Below are 12,049 nucleotides of genomic sequence, written 5' to 3' on the forward strand. Positions count from 1 at the left end.
CCACAATTCAGTTTAACGAATAGCCAAGAAGTGGGGTGATAAAAAAGTGCGAAAGCATATAAAATAAGGAATTGGAATAATTGTGCTTTATACAAAAATCATAACCACCACAAAAAAAGGGCGGGCCTCATGGACTCTTGCTAATATGAAAGAAATGAATTTATCAGGTAAGTTCTTACATAAATTATGTTTTCTTTCATGTAATTAGCAAGAGTCCATGAGCTAGTGACGTATGGGATAATGACTACCCAAGATGTGGATCTTTCCACACAAGAGTCACTAGAGAGGGAGGGATAAAATAAAGACAGCCAATTCCTGCTGAAAATAATCCACACCCAAAAATAAAGTTTAACGAAAAACATAAGCAGAAGATTCAAACTGAAACCGCTGCCTGAAGTACTTTTCTACCAAAAACTGCTTCAGAAGAAGAAAATACATCAAAATGGTAGAATTTAGTAAAAGTATGCAAAGAGGACCAAGTTGCTGCTTTGCAAATCTGGTCAACCGAAGCTTCATTCCTAAACGCCCAGGAAGTAGAAACTGACCTAGTAGAATGAGCTGTAATTCTTTGAGGCGGAGTTTTACCCGACTCAACATAGGCAAGATGAATTAAAGATTTCAACCAAGATGCCAAAGAAATGGCAGAAGCTTTCTGGCCTTTTCTAGAACCGGAAAAGATAACAAATAAACTAGAAGTCTTACGGAAAGATTTCGTAGCTTCAACATAATATTTCAAAGCTCTAACAACATCCAAAGAATGCAACGATTTCTCCTTAGAATTCTTAGGATTAGGACATAATGAAGGAACCACAATTTCTCTACTAATGTTGTTGGAATTCACAACTTTAGGTAAAAATTCAAAAGAAGTTCGCAACACCGCCTTATCCTGATGAAAAATCAGAAAAGGAGACTCACAAGAAAGAGCAGATAATTCAGAAACTCTTCTGGCAGAAGAGATGGCCAAAAGGAACAAAACTTTCCAAGAAAGTAATTTAATGTCCAATGAATGCATAGGTTCAAACGGAGGAGCTTGAAGAGCTCCCAGAACCAAATTCAAACTCCAAGGAGGAGAAATTGACTTAATAACAGGTTTTATACGAACCAAAGCTTGTACAAAACAATGAATATCAGGAAGAATAGCAATCTTTCTGTGAAAAAGAACAGAAAGAGCAGAGATTTGTCCTTTCAAAGAACTTGCGGACAAACCCTTATCTAAACCATCCTGAAGAAACTGTAAAATTCTCAGTATTCTAAAAGAATGCCAAGAAAAATGATGAGAAAGACACCAAGAAATATAAGTCTTCCAGACTCTATAATATATCTCTCGAGATACAGATTTACGAGCCTGTAACATAGTATTAATCACAGAGTCAGAGAAACCTCTTTGACCAAGAATCAAGCGTTCAATCTCCATACCTTTAAATTTAAGGATTTCAGATCCTGATGGAAAAAAGGACCTTGTGACAGAAGGTCTGGTCTTAACGGAAGAGTCCACGGTTGGCAAGAGGCCATCCGGACAAGATCCGCATACCAAAACCTGTGAGGCCATGCCGGAGCTACCAGCAGAACAAACGAGCATTCCTTCAGAATCTTGGAGATTACTCTTGGAAGAAGAACTAGAGGCGGAAAGATATAGGCAGGATGATACTTCCAAGGAAGTGATAATGCATCCACTGCCTCCGCCTGAGGATCCCGGGATCTGGACAGATACCTGGGAAGTTTCTTGTTTAGATGGGACGCCATCAGATCTATTTCTGGAAGTTCCCACATTTGAACAATCTGAAGAAATACCTCTGGGTGAAGAGACCATTCGCCCGGATGCAACGTTTGGCGACTGAGATAATCCGCTTCCCAATTGTCTATACCTGGGATATGAACCGCAGAGATTAGACAGGAGCTGGATTCCGCCCAAACCAAAATTCGAGATACTTCTTTCATAGCCAGAGGACTGTGAGTCCCTCCTTGATGATTGATGTATGCCACAGTTGTGACATTGTCTGTCTGAAAACAAATGAACGATTCTCTCTTCAGAAGAGGCCAAAACTGAAGAGCTCTGAAAATTGCACGGAGTTCCAAAATATTGATCGGTAATCTCACCTCCTGAGATTCCCAAACTCCTTGTGCCGTCAGAGATCCCCACACAGCTCCCCAACCTGTGAGACTTGCATCTGTTGAAATTACAGTCCAGGTCGGAAGCACAAAAGAAGCCCCCTGAATTAAACGATGGTGATCTGTCCACCATGTTAGAGAGTGTCGAACAATCGGTTTTAAAGATATTAATTGAGATATCTTCGTGTAATCCTTGCACCATTGCTTCAGCATACAGAGCTGAAGAGGTCGCATGTGAAAACGAGCAAAGGGGATCGCGTCCGATGCAGCAGTCATAAGACCTAGAATTTCCATGCATAAGGCTACCGAAGGGAATGATTGTGACTGAAGGTTTCGACAAGCTGCAATCAATTTTAGACGTCTCTTGTCTGTTAAAGACAGAGTCATGGACACTGAATCCATCTGGAAACCCAGAAAGGTTACCCTTGTCTGAGGAATCAAAGAACTTTTTGGTAAATTGATCCTCCAACCATGATCTTGAAGAAACAACACAAGTCGATTCGTATGAGATTCTGCTAAATGTAAAGACTGAGCAAGTACCAAGATATCGTCCAAATAAGGAAATACCACAATACCCTGTTCTCTGATTACAGACAGAAGGGCACCGAGAACCTTTGTAAAAATTCTTGGAGCTGTAGCTAGGCCAAACGGCAGAGCCACAAACTGGTAATGCTTGTCCAGAAAAGAGAATCTCAGGAACTGATAATGATCTGGATGAATCAGAATATGCAGATATGCATCCTGTAAATCTATTGTGGACATATAATTCCCTTGCTGAACAAAAGGCAAGATAGTCCTTACAGTTACCATCTTGAACGTTGGTATTCTTACATAACGATTCAATATTTTTAGATCCAGAACTGGTCTGAAGGAATTCTCCTTCTTTGGTACAATGAAGAGATTTGAATAAAACCCCATCCCCTGTTCCGGAACTGGAACTGGCATAATTACTCCAGTCAACTCTAGATCTGAAACACATTTCAGAAATGCTTGAGCTTTTACTGGATTTACTGGGACACGGGAAAGAAAAAATCTCTTTGCAGGAGGTCTCATCTTGAAACCAATTCTGTACCCTTCTGAAACAATGCTCTGAATCCAAAGATTGTGAACAGAATTGATCCAAATTTCCTTGAAAAAACGTAACCTGCCCCCTACCAGCTGAGCTGGAATGAGGGCCGCACCTTCATGTGGACTTAGAAGCAGGCTTTGTCTTTCTAGCTGGCTTGGATTTATTCCAGACTGGAGATGGTTTCCAAACTGAAACTGCTCCTGAGGATGAAGGATCAGGCTTTTGTTCTTTGTTGAAACGAAAGGAACGAAAACGATTATTAGCCCTGCTTTTACCTTTAGATTTTTTATCCTGTGGTAAAAAAGTTACTTTCCCACCAGTAACAGTTGAAATAATGGAATCCAACTGAGAACCAAATAATTTGTTACCCTGGAAAGAAATGGAAAGTAAAGTTGATTTAGAAGCCATATCAGCATTCCAAGTTTTAAGCCATAAAGCTCTTCTAGCTAAAATAGCTAGAGACATAAACCTGACATCAACTCTGATAATATCAAAAATGGCATCACAGATAAAATTATTAGCATGCTGTAGAAGAATAATAATATCATGAGAATCATGATGTGTTACTTGTTGCGCTAAAGTTTCCAACCAGAAAGTTGAAGCTGCAACAACATCAGCCAAAGATATAGCAGGTCTAAGAAGATTACCTGAACACAGATAAGCTTTTCTTAGAAAGGATTCAATTTTCCTATCTAAAGGATCCTTAAACGAAGTACCATCTGACGTAGGAATAGTAGTACGTTTAGCAAGGGTAGAAATAGCCCCATCAACTTTAGGGATTTTGTCCCAAAATTCTAATCTGTCAGACGGCACAGGATATAATCGCTTAAAACGTTTAGAAGGAGTAAATGAATTACCCAATTTATCCCATTCTTTGGAAATTACTGCAGAAATAGCATTAGGAACAGGAAAAACTTCTGGAATAACCACAGGAGCTTTAAATACCTTATCCAAACGTTTAGAATTAGTATCAAGAGGACCAGAATCCTCTATTTCTAAAGCAATTAGTACTTCTTTAAGTAAAGAACGAATAAATTCCATTTTAAATAAATATGAAGATTTATCAGCATCAACCTCTGAGACAGAATCCTCTGAACCAGAAGTCATCAGAATCAGAATGATGATGTTCATTTAAAAATTCATCTGTAGGGAGAGAAGTTTTAAAATATTTTTTACGTTTACTAGAAGGAGAAATAACAGACATAGCCTTCTTTATGGATTCAGAAACAAAATCTCTTATATTATCAGTAACATTCTGCACCTTAGATGTTGAAGGAACTGCAACAGGCAATGGTACTTTACTAAAGGAAATATTATCTGCTTTAACAAGTTTGTCATGACAATCAATACAAACAACAGCTGGAGGAATAGCTACCAAAAGTTTACAGCAGATACACTTAGCTTTGGTAGATCCAGCACTAGACAGCGATTTTCCTGTAGTATCTTCTGACTCAGATGCAACGTGAGACATCTTGCAATATGAGAAAAAACAACATATATATAAAGCAAAATTGATCAAATTCCTTAAATGACAGTTTCAGGAATGGGAAAAAATGCCAAAGAACAAGCTTCTAGCAACCAGAAGCAATGAAAAATGAGACTTAAATAATGTGGAGACAAAAGCGACGCCCATATTTTTCGCGCCAATAAGACGCCCACATTATTTGGCGCCTAAATGCTTTTTGGCGCCAAAATGACGCCACATCCGGAACGCCGACATTTTTGGCGCAAAATAACGTCAAAAAATGACGCAACTTCCGGCGACACGTATGACGCCGGAAACGGAAACGATTTTTTTGCGCCATAAAAGTCCGCGCCAAGAATGACGCAATAAAATGAAGCATTTTCAGCCCCCGCGAGCCTAACAGCCCACAGGGAAGAGTCAAATTTTTGAAGGTAAGAAAAAATGATTAAATCAAATGCATTATCCCAAATATGAAACTGACTGTCTGAAAATAAGGAAAGTTGAACATTCTGAGTCAAGGCAAATAAATGTTTGAATACATATATTTAGAACTTTATAAACAAAGTGCCTAACCATAGCTTAGAGTGTCACAGAAAATAAGATTTACTTACCCCAGGACACTCATCTACATGTTTGTAGAAAGCCAAACCAGTACTGAAACGAGAATCAGCAGAGGTAATGGTATATATAAGAGTATATCGTCGATCTGAAAAGGGAGGTAAGAGATGAATCTCTACGACCGATAACAGAGAACCTATGAAATAGACCCCGTAGAAGGAGATCACTGCATTCAAATAGGCAATACTCTCCTCACATCCCTCTGACATTCACTGCACGCTGAGAGGAAAACCGGGCTCCAACTTGCTGCGGAGCGCATATCAACGTAGAATCTAGCACAAACTTACTTCACCACCTCCATCGGAGGCAAAGTTTGTAAAACTGAATTGTGGGTGTGGTGAGGGGTGTATTTATAGGCATTTTGAGGTTTGGGAAACTTTGCCCCTCCTGGTAGGAATGTATATCCCATACGTCACTAGCTCATGGACTCTTGCTAATTACATGAAAGAAATGTGGGTTTGTTGTCCCTTTAATACTTCAATATAATAAAAATATGTTTCATTTTATATAAATATATATATATATATATATAAATAAATATATATATATATATATATATATATATATATATATAAACCCTTTATCCAAACTGCTTGGGACCAGCAAATAGCCCTTTCCATTGAAATACTTTGTCCTATAACATATATCTTATTTGTTTACTTTTAACTTGTAATACGTATGCAAGTTAGCATTATCATGATATTGATTATCCCAACTCATGCTAACCATAGCACGCCACCTTTAATCTAGCCCTAAATGCGATATGCAGTTTTCCATACCATAGATAAGGAACATTATTTTCTATAGTTCAGCATTTACAAAGATACAATACATCTTTCAGTAGTATCACATTAATGGAATACTGACTCAAGTGAGGTTAATGCTGTTCTACAAATGTTGATTTAACCTGACAAGCTGCCTCAATAATGAAGAAAGTCTTCATCATGTAGTAACAATTTAAATTAGATTTGTCCCAATATGAATGATATTACCAAGATTATCCAAATTATTGGTAGATCTCTACTTAGACCAATCTCAATTGTAGTAAAGAAATAATAATTTTCTGTCACAACTAACAGAAATATACTCACACCCTAAACTGCGTCTTCCACTGAGGGCATACATCACTTTAAGAGACACCTGTTTGATTTACAGATTAGCTCGATAATGAGAAGCCATGGCTGTTCCCTGTGTAAGGAATGATCCTGTGCGTGAGGAAGCTGACTGCTGTTGTTATCTGCCTGCACGTGTGCTGTAGAGCGGTTTAGCTAACTCCACGACAAGCCCGAGATAACTGAAATGTTTTACGATGCGGCTAGATAAGAATATATAGAATATCTAACCATATTCATATGAATTTATGCAATTCTGAAATAAGGAAACCCTTATACATGTGTTTAGTTGTTTCAAGTCCAGAATGGGATAAAACTAGATTTTCTTTCCTTGAAAGCACAAAAAAAGGTTTGAGCAACAAAAAGACAAAATAACATAAAATATTTAAACAATCAGTTATTTATAATTTGGGGTTTTATATCCCTTTAAGCCCCTGGGCAGGCCTCTGACAAACTCTTGTAAAAGGTTTAATCTTTCTTGTAGAAGAGAGAAGCTGAAGGTGGGTTAAGCATCAATGCTTTTCAACTTGGCACGTGGAACCATATGATGGAGTTCCAAGAGGACTGAATGGGTGCCGAATATTTCCTATAAAAAGGAAATGCTTGCTTTAAAAAGAAACCAAAGATGTTTTTTGTTATTATTCTGAAGATTTTTTTTTATTAAAGGAATATTTACCCAGTAAAGAGCTTTCCTTTTCAAGAGGACTTGTTGGTACCTGAATAGTTGCTAGAGAAGGAATAGAAACTAGAAGAAGCCTTACACTTGATCCTCTTTGGCCAAGGTTAAAGGACATTTAACAGTAAATACATTTAAAGCATTATTGAGGTTGTTCCCTGCCCCCCTGTAGTCTTGGATGATGCAATGTTAAAATCTAGCTTTCACTGCTATCCAACTCTCCTTCAGATACCTGCAGTATCAACTATGTGCAAATTGATGGCAATCATAATTAGTGTGTGGTGCATGAAATGTATATAGTGTTTGATGTCCCTTTAAGAAATTCTTCTTTCAAATATGAGAGCTAACTAGAGGTTTGGTTACGGAAGGTTGAGAGTTAAAGCTTGAAATGTTGAAACCAAAGGGAAATGTATAAATGAAGTTTCCTAAAAGAAAACCCAACATCAGGCAATTTTTATCCTCACAACTCACAGCAGTGACATCCCAATGTGAAATCGCACAGCAGAAGCAGAATAACAAACATTATGTACACAAAACCTTTGTATATTGATGTATTCATATGCAATTGGATACTTTATAATGAGCAGGGGCAAGTAACATTGCTGAGAAGCCAAAAAAGTCAAAGCTGGTTGTACTTACCATAGTCACTGCTTTCTACTAAATTTCACACTCTTCTTATTTAAAGGGACACTGTACACAAAAATTTTCTTTTGCGATTCAGATTGAGCATGAAATTTTAAGAAACTTTCTAATTTACTCCTATTATCAAATTTTCTTCATTCTCTTGGTATCTTTATTTGAAATGCAAGAATGTAAGTTTAGATGCCGGCCCATTTTTGGTGAACATCCTGCGTTGTCCTTGCTGATTGGTGGATAAATTCATCCACCAATAAAAAAGTGCTGTCCAGAGTACTGAAACCAAAAAAAAGCTTAGCTGCCTTCTTTTCCAAATAATGATAGCAAGAGAACGAAGAAAAATTGATAATAGGAGTAAATTAGAAAGTTGCTTAAAATTGCATGCTCTTTCTGAATTACAAAAGAAAAAATTTGGGTACAGTGTCCCTTTAAATTCTCCTTTTTTACCTTTACTCCCTCTTCACTGACTTCTTCATATGTCCTCTCTTGTATACTGCACACAGCAACCAAACTTTTCATCTCCATTTAGCACCTGCCTGGGCATCTTCTAGTGTTCTGACGCTTTAGTCTGCTGCTGTTTTGGTCACATACTTTGATAGGATGGACCAAGACATACTGAGCAGTTACCGAGACACGGAATTACTAAAAAGAACTAAAGCCTGCATGGAAAGCGACGTCACAAAACGCATATGTTTATATACTGTTACACATGCTCAGTAGGAGAAAGTGTGCACATGTTGATAATGTAAAGCAGTGTTTCTCAACCACGGTCATCAAGTATTCCCAATTCTCCAGGTTTTCATTATATCTGAACTAGAGCACAGGTGAAATAATCAGCTGATCAGTAACCATGGTTACTGCTCTCACCAATCAGCTGATTATTTCACCTGTGCTCTAGTTCAGCTATAATAAAAACCTCGACTGTTGGCGGTACTTGAGGACTGCGGTTGAGAAACACTGATGTAAAGTAAATTAGAAAGGTGGTTTTTTTTTTTATAAATAAAAAATGCATGCTTTCTGAGCTGTGAAAGTTTCATCTTAAAGGGACACTGTACTCAATTTTTTTCTTTCGTGATTCAGATAGAGCATGGAATTTTAAGCTACTTTCTAATTTACTCCTATTATCAAATTTTCTTCATTCTCTTGGTATCTTTATTTGAAATGCACAAATGTAAGTTTAGATGCCGGCCCATTTTTGGTGAACAACCTGGGATGTCCTTGCTGATTGGTGGATAAATTCATCCACCAATAAAAAAGTGCTGTCCAGAGTACTGAAACCAAAAAAAAGCTTAGATGCCTTCTTTTTCAAATAAAGATAGCAACATAATGAAGAAAAATTGATAATAGGAGCAAATTAGAAAGTTGCTTAAAATTGCATGCTCTTTCTGAATTACAAATGAAACAATTTGGGTTCAGTGTCCCTTTAACTTTAGTGTTTTAGGGTTAAAAGAAATTAAAACTGATTTGTGGGTATAAAAATACTATAGAAACATTAAAAGGGGAATTAAAGGTCCCTACATCTATTAAATATTATGGGAGTGGTTTAAACCGCAGCCACTTTATATCTTGAATAAGAGGATTTCATTTGTAGACATAGGGTAAACTGGAATCTGTGATGGTACAAAACAAACACACAGAAGGGCGCCTCCTAGTGTAATAAAGTACAGATGGTGTACAAATGCCTGAGGAAACAGCAAGCTAGCTGAGAAACTAGTTGCATTTTAATACACAGTGATATATATATATACACTGTGCTTTTAAAGACCATTGTTTTAATAAAAGTGATTTTAAAACATATCACTTGACTGAGAGCCTGTCCATGTTTGTTTGCGGTTGGAGTCTACAGCCTAGACTGAGACCTGTGGGAAAAGAACAGTGAGCTTGGACACTGTGAGATTCCAGTATGCACTACTAAGCACAAGTGAGTGCTGCCACACTTGTGACTACCTGAACATCTGCTATCACATATTTGTACACCATCTGTACTTTATTACAGTAGAAGGCGCCTTTCTGTGTGTTTGTTTTATACCATCACAGATTCCAGTTAACCTCTTCTATTTGGGAAGGAGCTGCCGTGAATTCAAGAATAAAAGACCATTGGAAGCAAGTCCAAATGGACAACACTTTTTTCAGCGATTGATTCACCTATGGACTGATAAGTTATATCATTTTGTATATTTTATCACACTATATATACACTATATTTTTGTTGTATTTTGTAATCTGTTGACATTATAGGAGTGATCTAGCACTATATATATTCAGTGTATATTAGCGCTCCCTTGAGTGGTGACAAAGTATTGTCATCAGGTTGGAGACATGGGGTAAACACTGCATTGAAATTAATGTTATACATATGTTTTCAATAAGGTGAGACAGATAAAAAAAGTGTATAAAAATAAGATACATTCATAAAATAAATGGGAGATTCAATGCCAAAGTGACACTTTTCTAACAGCGCTTATTAAAGGGACACTGAATCCAAATTTTTTTCTTTCATGATTCAGGTAGAGCATGAAATTTTAAATAATTTTCTAATTTACTCCTATTATCAATTTTTCTTCGTTCTCTTGCTATCTTTATTTTAAAAGCAGGAATCTAAATCTTAGCAACCAGGCCATTTTAGGTTCAGCACCATGGATAGCGCTTGCTTATTAGAGGCTGACATTTACCCACCAATTAGCAAGCATAACCCAGGTTCTCAGTCAAAAATGGGACGGCTCCTATGTATCACATTCCTGCTTTTTAAATAAAGATAGTAAGAGAACAAAGAAAAATTGATAATAGGAGTAAATTAGAAAGTTGCTTAAAATTGCCTGCTCTATCTGAATCATGAAAGAAAAAAAATGGGTTTAGTGTCCCTTTAAGTGCAAGACTTCCTGCATTCATTCATACATACAATGTCCTGCTCTTGGTCTTCTTGGTACTGTTCTTCTGCCTCTTCCCTGGACTTTTGAGCCACCTTGGCCTCCTGAAACATAAATAATGAATAGTTTGTAAATAATAAAGTCACATTCAGTTGTTTTGTGCCAGCTCACTGGCAGCATTTCTCACAATGCCAACATAATTTATAGTTCATCAACAGGAATGGTTCTTATACTCATTAAGCAGAAGAATATTCAATGCAGCTGAGGGTGTAATATTTGGTATCTGTTGCAAATATTATTCATTAAAAAAAGAAACAAAAAGCGAAGGAGGGAACGCATTAAAAGGGGCATTAAATTCATTATTTTAATCCCCTGAAAACGTTTACATGATCAGTAAAGTTAAAATTAAAGTGATGCTAAACTCTTCCCCTTTTTAAAAACCAGATCTGGAATGTTAGTGATATTTTAGATGGAGTTTCTTTCATCAGTTGTAACGAAGTTGCACTATAACTTACTTCTTAAAGGGACAGTCTAGTCAAAATTAAACTTCCATGATTCAGATAGGCCATGCAATTTTAAACTACTTTCCAATTTACTTTTATCATCAAATTTGCTTTGTTCCCTTGGTGGTATTTTTGAAAAGCTAAACCTAGGTAGGCTCAAACTGATTTCTAAACAGTTGAAAACCACCTCTTAGCTCAGAGCATTTTTAAAGTTTTTCACAGTTAGACAGTACTAGTTCATGTGTGTCATATAGATAACATTGTGCTCCCTCCCGTGGAGATATTTAGGAGTCTGCACTGATTAGCTAAACCTCATGTCAGTCACAAGCACTGAGATAAGGGGGCAGTCTGCAGAGGCTTAGATACAAGGTAATCACAGAGGTAAAACGTATTAATATAACTTTGCTAGTTATGCAAAACTGGGGAATGGGTAATAAAGGGATTATCTATCTGTTTAAACAATAAAAATGTTGGTGTAGACTGTCCCTTTAATATAGATATGAAATTCAAATTCCCCACGCTCCGCTGTCCACTTTAAAAGTAAATTTTTCTGTGAGCTAAAGGATTGAATTGTTGTCCAATCAGCACTCTAGGTACAACAAAAGTGCTATATGGGGAGAGCACTGATTGTACAACAATTCAAATCTTTAGTTAACAGAAAAATTGACTTTTAAAGTGGGCGGCAGAGCACTGGGAATTTGAATTTCCTATCTATATTAAAAAGTAAGTTACAGTGCATCTTCATTTAAAATATCACTAACACTCAGGATCTGATTTTAATAACGGGAGAGTTTATCATCACTTTAACTTTTATTATTTAGATAGGACATGCAATTTTATATATATTTTTTTAATTTACTTCTACTGTGAATTTTGCTTTGTTCTCTTGGTATCCTTTGTTAAAAAGCATACCTAGGCTCAGAAGCAGCTTTGCCTTATTGGTACCTAACTGCGGACTGGTGACTTCAAATGTGCATCTTGTCATTGGCTCACC

At 36.9% G+C, this 12,049-nt stretch overlaps 1 protein-coding gene across 2 annotated transcripts in view; it reads right to left on the reverse strand.

Moving 5' to 3' along the window:
* LOC128638532 (Golgi integral membrane protein 4) overlaps positions 1-12,049 on the reverse strand; it is a 465,870-nt gene that overhangs the window by 33,073 nt on the left and 420,748 nt on the right. For both annotated transcript variants that reach the window (XM_053690536.1, XM_053690535.1), the window contains one exon: positions 10,585-10,656. In XM_053690536.1, the coding sequence (XP_053546511.1) occupies positions 10,585-10,656 (72 nt within the window). The remainder of the gene's footprint in view (positions 1-10,584; positions 10,657-12,049) is intronic.

This window comes from Bombina bombina, chromosome 8, assembly GCF_027579735.1.
Source record: "Bombina bombina isolate aBomBom1 chromosome 8, aBomBom1.pri, whole genome shotgun sequence".
NCBI lineage: Eukaryota > Metazoa > Chordata > Amphibia > Anura > Bombinatoridae > Bombina > Bombina bombina.